General features: G+C 39.1%; 1 protein-coding gene across 1 annotated transcript in view; it reads right to left on the minus strand.

The window, feature by feature from the left end:
- The window catches only part of LOC149228360 (ferredoxin-dependent glutamate synthase, chloroplastic-like), a 367,732-nt gene that overhangs the window by 307,369 nt on the left and 35,241 nt on the right, over positions 1-25,122 (minus strand). The window contains exon 3 of the mRNA XM_089378162.1: positions 4,446-4,591. Within this exon, the coding sequence (XP_089234288.1) occupies positions 4,446-4,591 (146 nt within the window). The remainder of the gene's footprint in view (positions 1-4,445; positions 4,592-25,122) is intronic.

The following is a 25,122-nucleotide window of genomic DNA, read 5'->3' on the forward strand; positions in this document are numbered from 1 at the left end:
AAAAATTTCCGAGCGGGAATTCCACCCTCATTTCGAAGAACATCAAGTGTCTCCCTAGTGAGGCAATTTGGGGAGTTCAATTCAGAGCTTCCATTGGACATCGTTGCAAGAGTTTACTCAGTAGTGCGCATTTCTTGGGCAAAGAGGTATTTTCGTGGAGCACATTGTGGGAGCAAGCATGGGTCAAAGGCTTCGAGCTTTTGCAGGGAATTTTCTTATTTCTAGACCAGAGTTTGGACAGTGATTCGTTGCACTAGATTGGAGGCTATTACTTGGGTCGATCTTTCTATCTTTTAGAAAGGGCGCAGAAGCCATTTGACCAAGTGTTGTACAGGGGTTTAGAGAAGTGGAGCAGGCAGAGATAAAGGTTGACAATAAGAGGTATTTTTCAGTGGAGAATTAGCTAGGCATACCTCATGCAAAGATCATCATTATCATAACATCAGTATGTATGATACGTACCTCATATTATCTTTACCTGGCTTCCAAGATTATGAGGAGCTGCTTCAATGAGTCATTCAACAAGCATTTTTGTCTTTCACTTCTTGTCACGGCTTTACGCCACAGTATGCCTTCTTCATGTTTTCGAAGGATTACAATATTTTAGTTCTAATTATATATTACTATCATTGTTGAACTTAGAGAGCCATTGCTTGTTATACTTCACATTTTCCATAGGAGATCATTGCCACAAATGGTATCTTCTGTCAGATTTGCAACTTCCATTCTTAGACTTTGCTATGCATAAGACACTTGAACTTTAGCCTAAGCATAATCAAGACACAACTTATTAGGTTCATGCCTTTGTCATAAGTTTCATTCCTTCGATAGCAAGTGTAACAAGTTTCAGCTAATTGTCAAAACAGGGTTTCTTAGTCGCATTATTGTGCTTGACCAAGTATTCCTCCACGATCAATAGAATCTCTGCTAGCCACCGAGTATATGATGTGCCACGAGGTTTATTATCGAACCACTGTTGGAGACCAAGCCATTGCGCCATCATTGCAATCAAGTGGTCCTCAATCTACTGTAAGCATAAGTATCATGGTTATAAAAATATTGATGCGAGCTTCAGGATTGTGAAATTCGTGACAATAGATATGAGAGTTATAAAGGTGATGCACTATTTCCATATAGAAAACAAGCCTTTCATGCAGCAAACCTTACATCCATCCATCATCCACTGTAAGATGTGTTCATTATCGCAGTCATACACCATATATTACAGTCACAGTTATAAAGACTGAGCCTCTATTACTGTCAAATGTATTTGAGCCATGACAATAGCTAGGATGATAGCTTTAGAGTTGCAACGATGTGAATGAGCCATAAAACAAAGTATTGTTACATAGTGAACTTCCTCAGTTACAGAGAAGATGAATCTGAGTTACTTTGTTGATTTCCATAATAAACTTCACATCGTAGTCATGTCGTGCTGGAATGTGTAATGTCTATTGTAATCATGATTTTATATATCTGATATCAAAGAGAAAAAAAATTTACTATTATAATTCTTGATGCATGGGTTTCATGCTCAAGATAAATTTATTTGTAGGTCAAGCACCCATTGAGTGCTTCTAGGTTTGTCATAGAATTATGAAGTCAAAAGAGTCATTGTCATACATGTAAGACCCCTTTGGGCATGTTGTATCTTGTAAAGAATTTTTTTGTAAAGTCAAAAGTGTCATAAAGACCCTCCAAGACCTTGTCAAACAAGTCGGCCTACAAGAAGGATCAAGTCGACCTCATGGATAGCAATTCAACCTCCTAAGAAGCCTATATATAAGGGAACCTCGACTTCATTTGGAGAGACATTCATTCAAGCAAGAAAGAAGTTCAATCTACTCAAGAAAGAAGCTGGAAGACAAGGAAAAAGGACGAAGTTCAAGGAAAGGAAGAAGAGAAGCAAGATCAAAGTTTTGGACCTCTCTCTCTCATGTTAGGGTTTCTAAAGTAGTTTCTAGACTGAAGTTGCAGAAAAAACTATTGGAAGTCTAAGTTGCAGAAGAAACTACTAGAAGTTGAAGTTGCAGAAGAAACTGTTGGGAAAGTCGAAGTTGCAGAATAAGTTGTTGGGGAGGTCGAAGTTGCTGGGAAGTTGCTAGGTCGAAATTGTTGGAAGTTGCTAGGTCAAAGTAGCTGGAAGAGTTCATCAAGAAGGAGAAGTTTGACTTGGCCTTGGAAGGGTCTTTGACAAGGGTCTTAGGTCTTGGAATTCGTCATCTAAACATTCTATAAGAAGAGAAGAATTCTTGTGGGTTTTCCTCTCAAAAGGAGAAGTTTTGGCCCTGGCTGGTAGCCTACATTTTGTGTCCTCTTGTCTATTTGATCTTCATAATTTAGTATTTGTTTGATGATAAGAACATAATAATAATCAAGTGAAGGAAGAAGCTAATCAAGTTAAGTAAAAATACATCACACGCAGTTATCAAAGTAAGAGAAATCACCTAATCTAGTTGCCCCTAGATTTCTCAACATGTCGAACCATAGTGATCATTGTAAACTAAGTAATTTACAGAGTAATGCAAGCTACAGGACAGTAAACCCACGATTTTCAAGGTCTTATTGCCATCAAATGAGATTTCAAAGTTATATGTAATGTGATCCTTTGAGGTATTTGTCATATCAAAGGATCATTGCCATAGGAAATGCGAAGAAGAGTGAGCCTCTAAAAATAATGCAATAAACAATTGTATGATGTGTTCCACATAGGGTGATCTACAACGAGCTTTTGTTAATACGAGCTTCGAGCTATAACCATAGTCAAGTGATAATATGAAGCCAAAATCTGAACCTCTGAGGTTTTGGTGCGGGCTTGTATCTTTGAACCTTTCCTAAACAAATGATCATAAGGGCGCATACATTTGTTTATATAGAGATACGAGTTGCTTAAGTCATTGTTCTTACTAGGTCACTGAAATATTAACCTTAGATAGATGAAAATTGTGAGCCACGAAGTTTGAGAGAATGCAAGCCATTGTGTTATGTTTGAATTATCACTAAAATTCACCACAAAGGAGTGATCTTCAGGCCTCCTTTTGCAAACCTAAGCTCTCATACCATGTTGGAAAATTGGGAGGCTTTACGAATAGATTAGATTTTCCTTTTTTTATATAACAGCTTGTGAAATTTGTTGGCTTCTTATTTATTTAATTATGTTCTTTTCATCAAACAATTATCAAAATGTAAACATGAAGATCACAAGAAAATAGAAAACACAAGATATAGGCTCCAACCCAGGGAAAAATCCCTCCAAAGGGAAAACCTAGAAAATTCTCTTCTTATAGAATCAAATCAAATGAGATATCCAAGACCCATAACCACAAAAAACTTCCACCTCTAGATGCCAAGTCAAGCCTTCCTTCTTTCCAGCAGATCCATCAGCAAGAGACCAGCAACAAGAGATGTACCAAGGTAGAACTTCCACAAATTCTAGCTCAAGAAGAAATCCTCTCTTTCAAACTTCGGCTCTCCACTTCTTCTCTGCCTCTCTGCGATATTTCAGACCACAATCCATCAAGTGTGTATGTCCAAATGAGCTCCATCTTCCCTCTATTTATATTGTTTAGAGGAGGTGTGAATACATGTCCAATGGGGCAGGGCCAACTTGACATGTAGGCTGACTTGTCTCCTAGAGGGGTTTTGACCCAAAATTACATATTAAAAATTTTATTTTTCCTTTTTCTTTACAATAGGTCCAAATAGAACTTTGACTCATTGACTCAAAAAACCTAGAAGCATGAAGGACATACTTGTCTAGAAAAATAATATTATTTTTTCTTCTTTTCTTTTGTTTTTTACGTAAAATGCAAAATGGTACAAATTATAAAGACTGAAACTGGTTACATTCTCCAACAATCTTTTCCAAGTCACATGTAATGTTAAACATGTGGGCCAAATAAGTCTTGTCCTCGGCAATGTCTAGTGACTTCTATATATATTGCAGAAGTCCATGCCATAGCTTTTGGCAATCATATCTGAAAATGATTCCCAAACACTTTCCTGCAAATGATTAATATTGTTTGTTTTTTCCTCGGGCCTATTCAAGAGAGTGCTAAATCAAATAGAATCTTCATAGTTCAGACTTTAAATGCCTCAACTTCAGAGACAAGGTATATAAAAACTAGTTTCTCTATGAAGAATAGAAGAAATTGGCTTTGACTCAATCGTTTTGTGAGGGAGATATATAGAAATTTGATAATACTTGCAACTAAAATGATAAATTATTAAATATATAATGTTCTACTATATCTCCAAACAGAAAATCAAATATGAGATTTCAAAGACACCCTAATCTTCACAATACTTAGTTTGATATAGTTTGATTTGTAAGTTTTCTTACAATTGTTAAATACCAGAAAGGTTTCATCAAAACAAGAAAAGCATGTTCATTAATGCTACAATATCTACATCAAAACTTACAGGGTGCCCATTACAATACTTACTGCTGACGCCTTAAAACTATTTCACCATCCAACAATGTGGATGCAAAGAAGCTAGCAGGATTTAGGGATCTACAATTTTCATCCAGCCATTGTCGGTATGGATTTCCCATGGCAATGCGTTTTTTAACCTCTGTATTCTCATACACCTGTATATATAATGCAGCATCAGTCAGATTGTACTTTTCATATGTTCATATTTTACATTACAACAAAGCAAGACACATTAAAATCATGGATTCATATTAACTGGCACATCTGTAAGTCTTTATGTAATGAGGCCACAGTCTTTTGACAAATAGTTGGAACTTTTCATAAGACTTATCTAATTACCATATCATAGAAATAGGCATACTTCTCAAAAACAAGTTGGAATATTGATCTTTATTCAATGTGATTCCTTAGAAATCAAAAAATTTCAAAACCAAGTACAAATATTAGCAAAAACACATGTTAAGGATCAGCCCATATAGTTCAATATACTTGTCCGCAGACCAGATCAAGTTGCCAAACCCCTCTAGCAATTAGGATAGAGCTGTCTTCATAAGAGCCAAAAGGAGTGAATTTCAGTTTTTTCTGCCTAAGTATCTCCTGAACCAAAGATTTAGCTAGCAAACTAATGTGTTTTATACACAACATAGATGATATTATCAATATTGCCTGCTGTTGAAATTCCAATGCAAGTGAGAATTTCTTAACATGATAATTACTTGTGAAGTTGTTTATTGTTCTTCTTTAGTTTTTCCTTTATATTTCATCAAGCAATTACCATTCAAATACAAAATAAGAAATCATAATGCACACGAGACAAGAAACACCAGAGATTAGGCCAGAGGCCAGGGCAAAACCCACAATGGGAAAACCCGTCAATCCTTTCCTTATAGAGTCTTCATCAACAAGAGAAATCCAAGTCAACCAACCAGTGATCCAAGTGCCAAGTCAGCCTTCCAAATTCTGCCATGATTCATCAACAAGATGTTCAACCAATCTGTTTACTTAAGTTTGCCACATCACAGAAAAATAGGTCACAGATAACCGTATCATCATCATCACTGATATGTCGAAACGAATCATCATCGTCACTGATATGTCACAGAGATGTAGCCACAGGAAGCCCGAATTGTCCACAGAGAAGTAACCACAGATAGCCCAAATTGTCCACAGAAGTTCACATCATTTCAGAGGAAGGTACCTTACAATATGTCTTACATTCTTCTTCACAGACCCGAGATATCTTCTTCAGACGAAGATCCAAATGGTTTCCAAAATGATGAGGGATTGGTGCCAATATATAGTTGTTTCCACATGCGAAGAGACACGACTCTTGGGCAGGCCGACTTTTCATCCTGGAGGGCCAACATGGCAACATGGAGGAACAAATGACGCTTACAAAAATTCAAATTTTCTTCTTTTATAGAGTCACGAAGAACATGCCCTTTGACTTTTTCTTTTGACTAAAAATATAGCATGAAGAACATGATTGATAATAATAACAATAATTTTTGTTTTTGTTTTTACATGAAATACATATTAATCCAAGTACAACAATTATGAAGACCGAACCTAGTTACAATTTCAACACTCCCTCTTAACTAGGGAGGTATTCATAATGACTTATCAGAATATTCTCAAGTTGAGAACTTCTATAAGAAAGGATCCAGATTGATAAGCATCAATGACGATTTACATCACCGTAGCCAACATTGTCAAAATAGCAAGGCCTTGACTAATACGCTCTAATAATACTGTGAGGTGTAAATTTGGACACCACGCCACCTCTCAAGGCACATACCCCACCTAGGTGTTCCAAAGGTATGACCTCGCAAGACCATTTCCTAATCCCGAGGAAAGTACGTCCTTCGAACCATTCTTTACCAAGTCCATGTATCCAACTTAGGATGTTAATCCTAGTCAATCACAATACATGACTCAAGAATGTACCTCCTTGATGCTTATTCAATCCACCATTCTCCCTACCAGAGCTTACAGTTGTTAGTCCTAGCCATAGTACATGACACATGGAGAACATGATGTCCACCCTCACTCCATCCATCTCAACCAGGGAGGAGATAACCACAAGCCTAAGCTTGTCTCAAAAATACTCATCCTTTTATAAAAAGGAACTTCATCTTTTCATGAGCGATTGGTTCTTCCGTGGAGATCTTTTGTAACTTCTTGACTTCTATCTACATCATACTCTCGAATAATAAAGCACCTCAACATTTGTGGTTCTCTAACAATTTTCATGCAGCTTTGATCAATATCATAATCAAATCCAACATGTCATCAAGTAATTGATCAAACACCTTATGGAGCCAAAATTCTTCATAGTTGATTGTACAAGCATTTACATCTTCTTCCTTCATATTGCAACAGAGATCTGCTTCATGCTCTTCCAAGAAATCATACAAGTTCCCAACCATCAGTAGTATCTTCATATTGTCAAGTTGTCAACTCAATCAATGTATTTCTGAATCAAACCCATCAGTTGTCGGTACACTAATATCAACAACTCTTCAACTTCTTGCTAAAGGGTATTTCCATAGATCTGTCATCTTCTCTTTTGATCACAAGCTTCTTTGGGTTTTCTGCCAAACTTCAAGTAATATTGTATCCATCCAAGATCTTACAGCTCCCTCTTTTCAGCTGAGGTAAGTGAACTTTTGCTGCCATCTAATCGACTTCTTTGATGCATACTTCAAACTACTTCTTCCTTCTTAATCTTCATGCTTTGCCACGTTCTTCCAATTCTTTCATTTGCTAGTCAAGTTTAGATAGTTCTTTTCTTGACCTGCAAGCTTTATTAGAAAACTATGAAAGAACAAAAAGCGAAGGGAAATAGCAACAATAGTAGTCAAAGAAAGGAGATGTAGGGTACTTATCTTTTTAAGGAAGGTTAGCTCCCTCTTAATCTTGGACCAATTCTTGTATGATGTCATTCTTGTCATCTTCAAGGGCTAGATTTTCTTCTTACATTGGAAACAATTATTTAGGGTTTTGTTTCTAGGGTTTTCTAATTGAAACCCTTGCTAGGGTTTCAAACTCTACATATATCAGCTTCTAAAGTCTTCAAGATCTGTCATACTTTAAACTATTATATTCTACAAACATACAAATGTGTTAGCTGCAAACCCCTAGAGAATGTTAGTGACAAGCCTTCTATACATGAGATGGAGTTCATTTTATTTTTTATCACAATAACCTAGTCTTCATATGTAGAGAAGACTTTGAATGCTAACATATCACATATGTCATAATTTCTAATATATATCTAAATAGACTCGTTCATAATATGTTACTATCTCTTAAAAGAGCATTAGATCATTAGCTTTAGTACTATAGTTGACGTGAACAAAAATTATACATACCTCATTTAACCTTATCTTATCCTCCCTAGCAGAGATTTGATCCTTTGACTTTTCTTCAGTTGACATGTGTCAACTTTCTCCAAAGATTCCTTAGCAATGCCATTTGTCTTGGTTCACATACATAGTCTATAAAGGAAGCTTCCAGAGTCTTCAGTCCCTTATCAAAATTCGGTTTTAATGGTGTAACAGGTCCTTTTATATGTAGGAAGGAAGTCTTGTGTCACAGAAATGAGCTTCATACACTTCAAATGTTTTGTCATGATTCTTCCACAGAATCTCGGCCTAAAATTTCGATCTCTTGCTTTCAAACCAAAACATTACGAGGTTGTCCTTTATGAAGATATATAGCTATAAAACAATGTCCCTCAGGTCTCTTCATACAGTGCCTCAGAAACACATCTAGTGCCTCAGAATTCGCATTTTTCAACAGAGGAATTTATCATTTGAATTCCTTTGTAAGTTTTGGGTGCCTCAGAATTTTGTTAAACTATAGCCCCATAAAAGGCTCAGATGCCACCACAAAAGGTTCGATTTTGTCACAGGTTCAAATTTGTCATGTAAGCTTTAGATCTTCATTAGATAGCTCAAAACTCAAGAAGTTCGAATACCTTTTTTAGAGATGAATATACAATTTCATAGATACGAGCTTCAGTATAGACCTTTAAGTTTTTCGTTTCACTAGGATGCTTAGAGAATGTGCCTTGCCTTGGTCCCAGAGATTCACCATAAAACTAGTTCGTATAGACATCTTTGTATTGAGAACTTCAGATTATAATGAATCATTGATTAAGCACAGGTCCATGGTAATGTCACAGGATTTAAAGGAAATAAGTAGTTTTTGCTTCTGATCTTGATCTTCTCTACTAGGTCTTGGCCTAGACTTTTCTATGGCTCGACCTAGTAATCAAACCATAGAAAAAATAACCTTCATGTATTTGGCCTTGAGACAAATTTCAGATGGTAATGAGGGTATAGACCTCCTAAACTAGCATTTACTTCATACTTCACCCAAAGGATAGATCTTGATATGAAAGTTTTGGATCGTTTGGACATATTCTACAAATTTCGGACCATTGTTTTCCATCTTGAGATTAGACCACAGATTCAGATTTGTACCTCAGAATAGAGTTCGGATAGGAGCTACAGACTTCGCTCAATACCACATACCTTACTTCTTCGATCTACCTTAGCTCTAATACCATGTTGAAATTCCATTGCAAGGGAGAACTTCTTAACATGATAATTACTTGTGAAGTTGTTTAGTGTTCTTCTTTAGTTTTTCCTTTATTATTCATCAAGCAATTACCATTCAAATACGAAAATAGAAATCATAATGCACAAGAGACAAGAAACACCAAAGATTAGACCAGAGGCCAGGGCAAAACCCACAAGGGGAAAACCAGTCAATCCTTTCCTTATAGATTCTTCATCAACAAGAGAAATCCAAGTCAACGAACCAGTGATCCAAGTGCCAAGTCAGCCTTCCAAATTCTACCATGATTCATCAACAAGATGTTCAACCAATCTGTTTACTTAAGTTTGCCACATCACAGAAAAATAGGTCACATAGAACCATGTTGAAGAAAGTGTAACTAGGTTCGGTATTTACAAATGTAACTTTGATCTTTGTACTAGGTTCGGTATTTACAAATGTAACTTTGATCTTTGTACTTGTCAAGAAAAATGAATATTATTTTTGTAAATTATAAGAATGAGTTTCTTGCTCATTCCATAGGTTTAGGAAAGTCAGAGGGTCAATGATGTGTAAAGAGCTCCTCTGGAGCATATATGAAATGTATACAAGTCTAGAACAGCCCTCCAAGACCAGCACAATCCTCCAAAACAAGCACGAAGAAGATTGCCTGCAAAACGATGGAGAAAACAGTTTAGTCGGCCTCAAAATGAATATTAATGACAAGTCAGCTCAGAAATAGGGACACATCGGTTCACCCTAACATGTCGGCTTATTTGCAGAGACCTAACTACTATAAATAGGCATGTAGGGTCACCACAGAAAGGAAGATTCTCGCATATCTCTGAAACTGCAGAGGATGACAGAGGCACAAAACTTCGTATGGGTACAGGACAGAGATCCGCAGTACAGGAGACATAATTTCGGATTCCTCTGTAACTTCGGTGATGATTACAGTGTCTCGGTGCAGGAAATTACAGTGGTGTGTATCTCTGTGTCTCGGCCTCCTCATGGTCACAGTCCCGAAATACTGAACGCAGTCATGACAAAAACACAGTCACTGTCTCAGTGATCTCTTGGTAATATTCTCTTGGTCTAATTGTGATGAAGAAGGATCATGATGATCCCACAGTAGTGTACACAGTCTCGGCACACTTGTTCTGAAGATACACTCTCAGTATAATGATAAGGATAAGGATCTCGGTGAGCCTACAGGAATACTCTCTGTCTCAACATAATCATATAAACACAGTCATGAGGAAGGCATAACTACAGGATCACTATCTCAGTGCAACTCCCATATATACATATCTCAATATAGATCTCGTTATAATGACAGTGATCTCAGAAAAGGCACAGTAGTGATCTCAAGGTGCAGTAATGATCTCAGTAAAGAAGTGCAGATGAAGGTACAGCAATGATACAAGTGTAATGACCTCTGTGATGCATAAAGTTGACCTTTGTATAGCAGCAGTAATGAAGATGATCTCAGAAGCGACAAAGAAGAGGATTGGTGCCTTGGTCTTGGAGTGGCTTGATAGGTCAAGGGTCATGGTCTTGGTATTTGTCAATTGGAATCTCTATAAGAAGAATTTTGTGTGGGTTTTCCTCTCAAAGAGTGAGAGGTTTTGGCCCTGGCAGAAAGCCAACATTGTGTGTTCTCGTCTCTTTGCTTTTGGTAACTATTTGATGAACTAAGAAGACACACTCTAATAATAAGAGAAGATTGCACTAATAAGAAAAAGAACCTCACAAATAGTTATCATCATAAGAAGAATCCCATCACCTTCATTTGCCCTAGATTCTTCAACAAACCGCATCATCATCATCACTGATATGTCCTAGAGAAACGAATCATCATCATCATTAATATGTCACGGAGATGTAGCTAAAGGTAGCCTGAATTGTACACAGAGAAGTAGCCACAGGTAGCCCAAATTGTCCACAAAGAAGTAACCACAAGTAGCCTGAATTGTCCACGCAGAAGCTCGCACATTTAAGGGGAAGGTGCCTTAGAATATGTCTTAGATTCTTCTTCACAGACCCGAGATATCTTCTTTAGAAGGATATCCAAATGGTTGCCAAAATGATGAGGGATTGGTGCCAATATATAGTTGTTTCCACATGCGAAAAGACACAACTCTTGGGCAGGTTGACTTGTCATCCTAGAGGGCCGACTTGGCAACATGGAGGAACAAATGACACTTACAAAAATTCAATTTTTCTTCTTTTTATAGGGTCACAAAGAACATGCCCTTGGACTTTTACTTTTGACCAAAAATATAGCATGAAGAACATGCTTGATAATAATAATAATAATAATAATTTCTGATTTTGTTTTTACATGGGCTACAAGGGCTTCTGTCTAGTGAAAACTTTGCCATTTTCTTCCCAAGGGGAATGCTTGTGATTTTAAGATGAAAGTTGAACAACTTCTTTCGAATTTTTTCAACGGTAAAGAAAACTACTAAGGGATAGAAAGCCCAAAAATTGAATCAGCATCGTGTATAGTGTAGGCATTTCAAGCACTATAGCTATGGACATGTTACAGTTATACAAGGCTCATTCTCTTATAAGCACTATTATGAAGGAAATTATAAAGCGAATCAAACAAAAGTGGCTCATATCTCTAAACTCAACTTGTATGAATCAGGATATAACTACAATTTAAATTAAAAAATTGATGGTGCCCAAATGTTTATGATGTCAATTTTAACTCCTTCAGCCAGGCTGGTTACAATTTATTGGTTTATTGCATGGAGATCATTACTTGAGTACATTCTCACTCAATTTTTTGACGCATCCATCTTTTGTTAGGCAAACGTATACAATATGATACATCTAATATGCATAGATCCATCTAAAATACACAACAAACCAAAGGAAAATGACACCAATTGAAACTAAAGATCTTACCCATTGTGGGCTCTATTATGCAAATTTTACATTGCGATGAACACAATTTTTCCCCATATTATCCTAGCATCTGAGTTGATTTTGTGCATGATTTGAGATGATGTCAAAGCCCTATTACCACAAAATCTAGCACCTTTGTGCAATTAAGAGCAACAATACGATCATTCACCATTATCACCTTAGCAATTGTTTCCCTATTGTTTTAAGGTTGAATGTTATCCACACAGGGGATGCTTCCCTAGAAAATCATAGAGGCTAAATAACCCAAGTATTTTGTTGAAGCTTATAGTAGCTTCAGAAGGTCTTCTGCATAGGCTTCGTGTCTTAGCATGTGGAAGATGATTTATTGCTTCTTTATGTCATGTCCCCATTTTTATCCTTCTTCATAGTGCAGCCAGGGTGGATTTCCAGGGCAGGAGATGGCCAGGTCAGTGGAACAGGGTTATGTCATCAGAGGTTCCAATGGAGTTTTGCGGAGTTTTTATGGGATTTGATGGCATTCGCTTTACATATTCCACCATCTGCATAGTTTGCCTTTCGTTCCGTTGCATTCCAACAACTTTCAGAAATCAACATCATTATTGGGCATAACTTAATTTATTATGCTCGAGGTGGCATTCCGAGGAGATTAATTGGTGGAACACCTCAGTGTAATAGCTCATTGGAACTGGAACGGGAAGATCTACAGAATGGAATGGTTAGAGAGTTTCAATGGCCTGAGGAGACATGGTGGCCAATTTACCCATTTCCCGCTTTAAAAGAATATTTTAATTGAAATAAAAGAGGAAAAAGTGATCCATGATTAAAATAATAATAAAATAGAAGGTTCCAGAGGATTCCATCAAATTTATAAAAGAGGAGGAGGAGACCATTGGAGGACATCTTGGTTTTGACATTGTTTCTTGTATGTGAGGTTGAGAACTCAATTCTCTACTTCGGCAGTAGCCCCAGGATGGAAACCCTCGGGTGATTCAGTGAGAGTGGGCGAGCACCCATCTCTTCCCTTGGTGAATCCATTCAAGGTTCACAGGTTGCAGTGTATTGTTTTTCAGTTGTTTAGAGGCCGATTTGTGGCATTGTTGTAGATTTGTTTGAGGCCAGATTATCTCAGTTGTATGGGTTGTATGTGCATGTAAAACCCCAGTTATCTAATATAATAAAGATGAGAGTTTTCTTATTCATTGTGTTGTGAGATTGCAGTGCTCTATTTGTTTATTTTTACATGGCAATCTTCTGTTTATGAATCGAATTTGTATCTGGAGTTTTTCTGTGTTAAAAATTCGAGCTTGTTCCAAATTTTTCTCATGTGGGACATTACAGTGGTATCAGAGCCTTGGTCTTGGCTCAGCGTGCGGATTTTTCAGTGTTCCGTTGTAGCTATTATGGTTCGAGAGTTATTATCGAGGGTATTTCCGGAGCATTGATCCAAGGGTCATAATATTACAAATTTTATTAAGTCTGGAAGTATTCAAAGGACAGCGACCAACTTGATCATGAAGAAGTCATGAAAGTCGAGTATTTTCAAATGTCAGGACAGCAAAGTTAGTGGTTGAATCCTCCCAAAATAAAGGGTTGCATTATCTCCTTGACTGCAGAGGTCGATTCCCAGCACAGTGTCATTGCATTGTTCTGGGGCTAGTTTACGAGTTGCACCATTGTTCATTGGGGGGGTCCAACATTATTGACCACAAATCCAGCCTTACGATCCATAATATGTACGTGGAATACACCTATGCATGCATGATCAAGTAATCACGGGTGGTGATGGGACAAAGTCATTGAGGATGGATAGTTGTAACGCATCTGAGTCATGGAGTTGTTATCTAAAGCATAGTTAGATCGATCTGTAGTTCGTCATGGTTGTTAATCGAACAGCTAGGGTGTATCGATTTACAGTGAACTCAAAGGAGGACGTAGATCAAGTCGGAAAATGTGAAAAAGTCGTCCAGCAGCCATCCAAATTTGTTATTGAAAGGCCGACCCATTTAGGGAAGGTCGTGGAGTAAATTTTGTAACCAGATGTCGAGGGCCGAGGGCTATCATTCTGTTGCCGTAGGGAGCCAAGCTCGAGAGCGATTTCTGCTTGGTCAAGTGGAGTCACACTCTGTGGAGCTAGGAATTTGTGGGAAATCAACACCGACTAATCGCATAGTGTGGAACTTTCATTACATGTTAAAGTCCAAAGAAAAGCAGGCGCAATTAGAACCAACACCGGATCGATTGATTGCTTGTGCTTAAAGTGAGGCAGTGATCATGTAAGGTCCACAATCCAAGTTAATTTTGATAGCAGCGAATTGGAGAATTGGTGACGTGGAAGTTTCCTCTTTGATCGAGCAAGTGCCAAGGCCATACAACGTTAGGAAGTCTGTTGGCAGAACGTGGGCCAAGTCTCTTTGACATAGTGGCAGAAGGAGCGGAATGGAGGCAAATTTTTAAAAAGGGGGTCGTGGTATAATAGTAAAGTTAAATTCCTTTATTAATTTATGGTGGGGCCCAAAATTATCAACGTGGGAATGCTGAATCTAGTTTATTATTGCTAGTGCATCCACCGAAATTTGTCCACGCCAAAAATTCTGTGAATGTGGCGAAGTTGGCCAAATTATTTTACAAGGAGTGAAACCCACTGCTAAATGCGAATTTTGTCTAGTTGTGCAGGCCGAACCCATCTCCAAATCGGAACGAATTATAAAGGAGGCTGAGTATGAAATTTTGAGGGACTGTTCTTTGAGGGTCCAATGGTTCGATTTACCCATCCTTGCGGCAACTTTAACAACTAGTCGAAGTTCTGAAGCATAACTCACAATCGCCCGAGTTTTCCTTTCTTGAAATCGAGAGCGTATGAATTGTTGGGGTGAAGTCTGCCACAGACAATAAACTTTAGTTACATTGGGTACGAGAATTCCTAAGCAAGTTTCTGAATTCTGAAGGGCAGATTGAAGAGGACGAAGACCATCTTTAGGTACACCAACGCGATTGTAGCTTCCCTGTGGGACCGCATGCCACCTCATGGCCATTCAATGAAGGGATTTTTAATGATATCAGGACTGTTTTAAGTTCTGTGTGGGGATGCCAAGGCCATCACAAGAGAATTCTGGAGTATTCATCACTGGGAAGCATAATTATTAAGTCAGAGCTGGAACGACGCTTCAAGGGAAACGATGTTGAAGACTGTGTGCTTGTTAAATCTTTGCCTCTAAAAGATCAGGTTCTCTACTCCCTATTTATTTACTGTATGTCCAAATCTAAAAGGAGTTTATATTTGTGGATTATATTATTGTACATCAGCAATATCTTAATTTCTAAATTGATATCAGAGATATATGTCTGTCCTGTGGAGTTGGCATTAAATGTGTTATCCCGCAAGTTAAAATTTTCCATGAACACCTACAGCAAACCCCTACTTATGTCATATAAACTGCTGAGTGCAATGTGACACTTGCCGGGGTATTAAGTGTGGCTTGGTGCCTTGTCGATTGTAGTGTAGCTGCTAGTTTACATCTTGCAGAGACCAAAGTATGGTGTTATAACTGCCCTTTTGAGGACTAGATATGGTTGTATGAGTGATGTATGAACTGCTGCCATGTGCCAAAGTTTGATGTGCAGAATTGTGTATTAATTCCATAGCTTTGCGGAATTATGGAGCTTTTAAAACACCTCATGAACCAGCAAATAAATACCTCCATGAGCTGCAATATAGACCAAAAAAAAACGATTGGCCAACAAACCTTTCTCAAAAGGGATCCATGCCATTCTTAACCCATGAGCAGCCAAGAGATTTGCAAAAGGAGCCAAAGGTTGGATGCAAAATCCTTGCACTTGGAACAGACTTGAAACACATGAGGGTCACATGGAAAATTCTTTTCAAACTTAATGAACTAGATGCACCCCTTTCCAAAGTGAGCTAGTTAGAAGGGAAGAAAGTAATTTGGGCTCTAAAACTAGCCATGCTTGCTCTCATACAACATAAGTTCTTGGAGGAACCTTGTGAAGGGGTTAGACTTCCAGTTGCATCTTGTCTCAGTAACATCATGAGACTGACCGCCCCCATAGCTCCTTACAATGATGATGTTATGAGGAAAGTTTTCAAACTGCTGATAGAAACTTTCCAAGACTTGGACAACAGTGCAGGCTCTACCCTTGGGAAGAAGCTTGAGATTTTAGGAGGCATGGCCATGACTAGGACTTATGAGATCATGTTTGATCTGGAGTGTGACGGTTTGATCCTACAGATGTTCCAATGCTTCTTCAGCATTAGGAAACATCATTCTGACACAGTCGTAGCACACATGCAGTCCATCCTGTCATCATGTATGAGAGGCCGTGATGCCATTTGTCAGGAGTTGCAATCTCGATTGTTGTCCGTTTGGAGGAGAGAACAGTTGGTCTCACATACTGCTTATGAACTAGCCGAGAGGTTGGTTGAGCAGAGCATTGCGTTGTTTAGGAAACAATTGACCAGGGAGGAGCAGCTCAAGTTTGGGGACTCATGCAGCAAGAATGAGATGAGGAAGGGACTTTGCTTCATCTGCAAAGGACCTTGGGGACCTGACCACTCATGCTTGAGTGACACTGAGGAGATGATAGCGGTAGAGTAGGGAGATACTCTTTATGTCTATCAGGATGAGGACTCGTCCAAGAGTAGGGAGATACTCTTTATGTCTATCGGGATGAGGACTCTTCGCTGGACGAGTCCATGGGTTCATACGATGATACCTTAGAGGAGCACGAGCAATCATATGGAGTTGATGACAGTAGCCCAGATATGCATCCATGTGTGGTAGAGGAGTACGAGGAGTAGCTAATTGTTCCCATGTGGGAAAGAGATCAGGGAGTAGATGAGCGGCTGATGATTCAGCATAGAGAGCACATAGAGGAGCATGAGTCATGGCGAGTCATTGACATCAGGCCAGATTCATATGATGAGCAGTCCGTGGGTCCTAGGAGAGACATTCAGGATAGTGTGTCACCAATGATGAGTCAGCATGAGCAACATATGATGGAGCGTGAGTCAGCTGAGGAGGATGAGGCGCACAGTATGCATGATGAGCCTTTTTGGGAGAGCCAGTTGGAGGTTCATATTGAACCTGTGATGATGGAGGATGAGCAACCACCCTTGGGGTCAGTCATTGATGAGGAGCAAACAGATGTACAAATAGCTGGCAGGGTGATGATGTTCACTGACACTTGTCCTCAAGAGATGTTGGAGTATGACAGGACAATTTGGCAAGAGATTGGTGGATTGGAAGAGCGTGGAGTTTCCTATCAGGCGAGGGAGATGGCAGTGCATCCATCTTTGGGACTACCCATTGATGAGGTGCAAACAGATGTAGTGACAGCCAAACGAGTTGCAGCATTTTCAGGCAACAACCCTCTCCAGGAGTACATAGACGGGGCTTGCAGCACAGTTTGCCCACTTTTTCCCATTAGAGGGAGAGAGGTAGGATTTCTTGGACATGCTTGGATTGTCCAAGTAGAGCATCAGCAGGTGAGCAAGGACCAGTTTTAGTGTAGCAGACATATCCCTTGCACAGGTGTCCATGCGTTGGATTGGCGAGAGATCATGAGCTAGTATCCTTTCGATGGAGTGTCATTTTTAGTTAGGGGCATTGTATTGCAAGAGCCGTCCAAGGTGAGGGATATTGCATGCTTCGGTTGGCAGCAGGATGTAGGCTGGCCACTCATTACTACTTCAGCAGGGCTTCAACATGATGAGATTGACCTTGGTCTATGCCAAGGGTTGGATTGGAGAGAGGTGATGAGTTGGTACGCGGCAGGTGAAGCAGCATTCACACCGGAGTTATAGCACAACAGGAGCCGTGGAGCCTTGATGCTCCTTCTTGGCGGCATTGGGATCCCAGAGGATTTGTTGATGACAGGTTCTGTCGGAGATTGTTTTGGGATCCGGGTCCATTCATGGTGGGTTGACACAGAAGCAGAACGTCACCCAGTGGTTCATATGGGATCCTGGCATTAGGTCTCAGTTGCGTCGAACCACCAGATTGGTCCACATATTTGGATTGCTTGAGGGCAAGCAATCTTGGGGTGGGAGGACTATCATGTCCCCATTTTTATCCTTCTTCATAGTGCAACCAGGGTGGATTTCCAGGGCAGGAGATGGCCAGGTTAGTGAAACAGGTTTATGTCATCATGGGTTCTGATGGAGTTTTGCGGAGTTTTTATGGGATTTGATGGCATTCGCTTGGCATATTCCACCATCTGCACAATTTGCCTTTCGTTCCGTCGCATTCCGACAACTTTCAGAAATCAACATCATTATTGGGCATAACTTAATTGCTAAGTTACCAGAAACGGCTGCCTGAAGGGCCAAAATGCTGTTTTACGTTTTGGATACATATTCACCTCAGAAACGGCAAAAAAACGGGTGAAAAACGTTTTGGGTGCCGTTTTTTGATTTGGAAACGTGCCGTTTTTTTCTAGCCGTTTTCCTGAAAAAACCCTCCCGTTTAAAAAAAAAACAATACGTTTCAGCAAATCATGATACGTTTTTTAAAAATTTCAAAACATTTGGTCGTTGATACCTTGCCCGCCGGGAACAGATTTTCAGAATTTAACATTTTAAGTTTTGAAGTTGTAACTTTTAACTTTACGGGCACGGTTTATAATTCATTCTACCCTAACCTAATTCCTAAACGACAAGAGCGCTGACTGTTGAGTGCTGAGTTCACTGCCGCCGCTGAGTTCACTGTCACCGCTGAGAGTTTCACTGCCCGTTGAAAGTTACTGATCCTGTCGGCATTGTTGGTACACAACTGATAATCTTTGTCTCTTTTTATCTTTCGATTCATCTCTAAACGCAATGATTTCTTGCTTTCTGCAGCATTAGCAGCCTGTTTTTATTGTGTATAACACCCAATGCAAAATTTCTGATATAAATACTATGTTCAATACATGACCTAGCAATGACTGGTCTATACTATAAACACTGTCATTCCATCAAACTTGTTCTAACTAGTTTCAGTAGAGTATATAACTAGAAAATGTCGTGGTCAAGAAATTCCATGGTGTTTAGTTCTCGAGGCATACATGGACTTACTTTCAGCTCCATGGACTTACTTTGAATGATATCCTGTTTCGTTTTCTCTACACTGTACAGTGAGTGAGTATGTAGGACAACAAACGTTAACCTCTTCTCCTCCATCGTTCTGTCTGGATGGTAAATCCCCGTAGGTGTGTTTTATATGACGCAGGGACAGTTAGATCCAAAGATAGGCTTTGGAAGAGATTGACTTTACCTACTAAGTGTTTGAGCATAACGTGAAGTCCCTTTCTCCACAATTCTTCAGTGGTGGGAAGTTAAGCACAATGGAACTGGAAGTTGTCACTTGAATCAATTCAGCTGCTAGGAACTTTTGATTGCATTTATTTCCATCCTTGTACATCAGTGTTATGGTTGATACTGTCAACACTTCCGGCTATGTTAATTAGATGTCCCATTGATGTTTGTGCTCAATTTTCTGAAAATATGCAACTAACACTGCCATGTTATACTAGTCTTTGAAAGGGAGGGTTTGGCGTATCTTTCACGTCTTGTTCAGAGGTGTACTAAGCATGACATTACTAACTAATCCAAATAGTATCAGCATTGACACAATACCCAATTATGATTTATTATTAGAGTCTATGTTGGAGAGCTGAGAAACAGTTGCTGGATCAAAGGATTCCATGGCTTCATTCCATTATATCATAAAAGGACAAAGAATCAGAGGTTTTGCCATTTGGCATTATCTTCATCTTGGAACATAGTTGACATGATACAGGTAGACACAAGCAAGACTGCCTCCCTTGGCTTTTCACTGGAGAGAGACCCCTCCAACTTCACTCTACATCTGCTCAAAATTCAAATGTGTTTCTATTTTGCTTGAACGTTGCACACCCCCAAACAGGGATCATACCTGCCTACTTACATAGTAGAATTTTCAGGCTATCTCATTACCTAGACAGCTTCATGCGGTTGTGTATGTAGGGCCTACTGAAACAGGGATACATATCCACAACATTCCCACATTTTCACTAACGCAACATCAATGCCCTGCAATCTCTGGTGTGATGTTAGGTCACACTTTGGTGGCAGGACTAACTTTGAAAGGTGGCTGGAGTAAATTAAGTGCAATCGGTCATTCAGATGCAGGGATTTTAAAAGTCACTTGTATGTAATATTATACATATAACTTTATGGATACATGTAACTTGTCATGTTGATAACTTGATGTTTGAAATTTGAAACAAAAACTTGATGATATGTTGAAACTTGAAACTTGAATCATGAATGTTATAATAATCGTTAATGATGATGGCAATGTTGAATGTTTATGCCATATGGCATAAGTTGAAACTTGAATTGATGATAATGAATCATGAATCATGATAGATCATAGATGATAATCTAGATTCTGAAATATGAATGGTAATATGAATTTTTTATTTTTAATATATATATTTTTATTTTTTTATATATTTATTATGTGTCGTTTCCTGCCGTATCGTATCCAAATTTTTTGAAAATTTGCCGTATTCGTTTCAAACCCCGTACCCGTATCCGTTCCCGTATCTGTTTTCTGGTAACTTAGCTTAATTGATTATGCTCGAGGTGGCATTCCGAGGAGATTAATTAGTGGAACACCTCAGTGTAATAACTCGTTGAAACCAGAATAGGAAGATCTACAGGATGGGATAGTTAGATATGAGTTTCAATGGCCTGAGAAGACATGGTAGCCAATTTACCCTTTTCCCACATTAAAAGAATATTCTAACTGAAATAAAAGAGGGAAAAGTGCTCCATGATTAAAATAATAATAAAATAGAAGGTTCTAGAGGATTCCACCAAATCTATAAAAGAGGAGGAGGAGACCATTGGAGGACATCTTGGTTTTGACATTGTTTCTTGTATGTGAGGTTGAGAACCCAGTTCTCTACTCCAGCAGTAGCCCTAGGACGGAAACCCTCGGGTGATTCAGTGAGAGTGGGTGAGCACCCATCTCTTCCCTTGGTGAATCCATTCAAGGTTCACAGGTTGCAGTGTATTGTTTTTCAATTGTTTGGAGGCCGATTTGTGGCATTGTTGTAGATCTGTTTGAGGCCAGATTATCTCAGTTGTATGGGTTGTATGTGCATGTAAAACCCCAATTATCTAATACAATAAAGTTGAGAGTTTTCTTATTCATTGCGTTGTGAGATTGTAGTGCTCTATTTGTTTATTTTTACATGGCAATCTTCTATTTGTGAATCGAATTTGTATCTGGAGTTTTTTTGTGTTAAAATTTCGAGCTTGTTCCAAATTTTTCTCATGTGGGCCATTACACTTTAGGTGCTTGCTTGTTGAAGTAAGTGATTTATGTCTTCTTTCCTAAGTCTAACTTAGAAAAAGTACAATAATTAAAGTCAATTAATTATTATGGACTATTAAGTCATTTTTCTAAGAATAAATAATTTAATTATTTAAGTGACTTAGAAATGATTTCAACCATTGATCTCCAAGATCTTAAAAAGAGGTTAGAGTTAAGGATCTGAGCTTAATGAAGATTATAAAAAATGCCCAAGGAAGAGGTGAAGACACACAAGAGAGACACAACAAGAGAGCGATTTTCTCTAGTACAAGTGGCTCAGTAGACTGAAGCGCAAAGGAAGAAGGCTACAAGAGGATTCGAGGGCATATCCAAGAAGTCGAGTTGTTGGAGATTGCAACGCCAAGTTGCTAAAGAGAGGGAGGTTGATTTAATTGGAGAAGCTGATTTGTTAGAGGCCAAATTTCCTAAGGCACAGTGGCAGCTCGTAGGGAAGGCACGAGGTTGATTTGCCTACAAATTGATTGGGTCAAACTTCTCCAAGCTGAATTTCTTCAAAGACTGATTTCCAGGAGGCTGAATTCCTTGGGCCAAATTCCTTTAGAGGCCGAATTCTAGGAGGCCAAATTCATCTAGTGGGGGTTGAGTTACACATTCCAACAATTGTATTTTTCCTTGTAATTCTCGATGGGTCATAAACCATGATTTTCCATATTAATAAATGATGGAGAATTGTTGTGGGTATTTATCTATTACAAAGTGTGATTGATCTCTCTGGATTTTTATTTCTGTTGCATATAATTTCTAGAGGTTAAAATACCAGTGTTTTTATTTTTCAGTAATTCAGAATTTATTTGGTTATTTAAATAAATTGTTGGGAATAAATAACTATCGTGAGAAAATAAATCTAGGTTGGTATTAGGAGATTTAACATGGTATCATAGATTTCTAGATAACTCTAAGAGAGATCCGAGATCACTTGGGTTTGCAGCAATGAGTTTCTTCTTTTTCCAGTAAGAGAATTATTTTTAATTTTTGCAGTTGGGGTTTTGTGGCCAAGGCCAATTTGTAAAGATGGCATCACTAAGTAGTTTGTGATATGAAGACAGGTTGGATGGGATCATTAACTTTAGTCCCTCGAAGGAGTGGATAACCATGATTCTAAAAATGAATAGTCTATGGGATCATGTGAACACAAACATCCAGGTTCATTCAGATCCAAACCTTGCATCTTAGCATAATCTCAACAATATGAAAGCAAGGTGTATAATCTTAGATGGTGTGAGGGATCATAATATTCCTCACATATCAGGAAAGGACACAGGACGTCAGATATGGGTAGCCCCAACCAGTCTCTATTAGAGCACAAACGAAAACAGGAAGATGGTGTTGTTTGAGAAATAAAACATAATCAAGATGAACAATTCAAAGACCTTAACATCTTACCTCACGAGGATCCACCAAGCTCTTCATGAGTTTGCAGCTATTGGAGAAATTGTGATTGATTCAGAACTGGTGAAGTTTGCTCTGAAGGGTTGCATTAAGCATCGAACCACCTTTGTGGATGGGATCCCTGCTAGGCAACAGCTTCCTGATTTGGGCCAGTTATGGGATGACTTCATCTAGAAGGAGATCTGGGAGAACTCCTTGGCCGGAGGACGATGAAGGAATAGTGAGGAGAAATATGAGATTACTCATGCTAGACAAGCAAGAAAGGCAAAGGGAAGGCCAAGCAGAACCAGAGTGGAGGTGGACCTTCATAGAATAAAAAGGAGAAGGACATGAGCAAAGTCAAGTGCTTTGCATGTCACAAGTTTGGGCATTTCGCCAATCAATGTTCAAATAAGAAGAAGGGCAAGGGAAAGAGAGCCATTGCACAAATGGACGAGATCGATGAAGAGTTCAAGAACTTTGCGTTGGTATCATGCCTTTCTGGAGCCATCATGAGAGGTGTCTAGTTTGTGGACAGTGGAGCATCTCGTCACATGATGAGATCTCAAGACATTTTCACCAACATGGCTAGGGAGCAAAGGGACATACATCTAGAGCTTGGTGATAATACCAAGAATGCAGTAGAAGGCATTGGTAGCATAGGGTTTCAGATGAACTCAGCTGGTATCATGGAGGTGAATGAAGTGTTGTACGTACTGGGATTGGAGAAGAAACTCCTTTCAATTTCAGCCATTGAAAACAAAGGACTAGAAGTCAGCTTCACAACAGTTGAAGTCACTATTGGGTCGGAAGGAATTGATCCCAGCAAGAAGCGTGTAATTGGGAGAAGGGAGAAAAATCTCTATTTCTTGAGAGAACAGTCGGTGACGGCTCTCATACATGAGAGTGACAACGAAAGTAAGATTTGGCACAGGGGGATGGGACACTTATACTACAGGGATCTTCTTATGTTACAGAGAATGGTTACAGGCTTTCCAGAGACCAAAGTGGAGCAAAAAGGAGTGTGCAAAGGGTGTGCACTTGGCAAGCAAGCCAAGGTCGCATTTCCTCATAGCGAGACCAAGTCTAAGGGAGTGCTAGACTTAGTACACTTAAACATTTGTGGTCCTATGTCTACGGAGTCAATCACAAGGACTTTGTACTTTGCGACATTCATCGATGATTTTTCCAAGAAAACTTGGATCTACTTCATGAAGACCAAGGGAGAGATCTGTTGATTTTTGTGTAGCATCGGGAGGTATTCTCGCATGGCTAAAGGGTCTTCAAGTCACCCTAGATGCATTATGCAAATTATTATTTTGGAAAAGTCAAGTCGGCCAACCAATGAAGGGATGTGTCCCTTGGGTTGTCACACCCCCTAGACATGTATAAATAAGATGTTAAGACACCTCATTTGGAGACCAACGAAGAGCAAGTCTGAGCAAAGGAGAAATTGGTTTGGAGATTATATTTTCCTCATTTTCTATCTCTATCTTCGTTGCACATGTGCAGGAGCTTCGACCAAACTTTGGCCAAAGTTGACCGAGTTGTTTTGACCAAAATTTGACTGCAGGAGGGCCACAGATGCTAACTCTTGACCATAGGGATTTGACTGCAGCCTGCAGGGTTGACCATATTTGACCGCAAGGCCAAAATTTGATTGCACGCCATTTTGACCAAGACAAGTTGACCAGCATTGAATTTATGTTTTTTGGTTGCTTTGACCAGTGTTGACTAGCAAATGTTAATCCAGGAATTCTAGGCTCAAGTAGAAAACTTGACAAGGAAGAAGATCAAGGTTTTGAGGTTAGATAATGGAGGAGACTATAATTTTAAGGACTTCAATGATTTTCTGTAAGGAAGTAAGGATCAAGAGGGAGTTGGCAATTCCTTGTAACCCTCAACAATTTCTTCCTTGATCACAAGATAAGTACTTCCAACCATATCTTTTATCCTTTGATTTTTTGGTCAGCCTCTTGTCCTTTTATTTTGTATGCTTTAGATACCAAAAAATGATTGCTTGGTTATGATTTTTCCTTTTCCATGACCTCCTAAATGGGGTTTGCGAAAAGGAAGAATAGGTCCATTATAGAGATTGCCAAGGCGATGATTCATGCAATAGATGGCAGCATCAAGAAGTACAAAGCGAGGTTTGTGGCAAGAGGGTTCTCCCAAAAAGAGAGTGGACTACAAGGAGACTTTTGCTCCAGTCACCAGATGGTCAAGTTCTTATATGGCCTAAGGGCTCGAGCATAGACTCAGTGGGAGTGATTGGTGTTCAAAAGGGAGGATTGTACAAATTCTTAGGACGTCCAGGACCATGCCAGATGACCAGAAGGGCTTCCAGGTCAGAGGTAGCAAACAATCAAGCAGAGTGGAAGGAGCGACCTTCCAAGAGGATGTCATAGGTTGAGATCATCAAACTAGATGCTCAGAGATGGGAGGTTTCTAGGAGTAGTATGCCTTCTATG

This window comes from Pinus tabuliformis, chromosome J (assembly GCF_031772625.1).
Source record: "Pinus tabuliformis cultivar Carrire ecotype Pingquan chromosome J, CPIR1, whole genome shotgun sequence".
Taxonomy (NCBI): Eukaryota; Viridiplantae; Streptophyta; class Pinopsida; order Pinales; family Pinaceae; genus Pinus; species Pinus tabuliformis.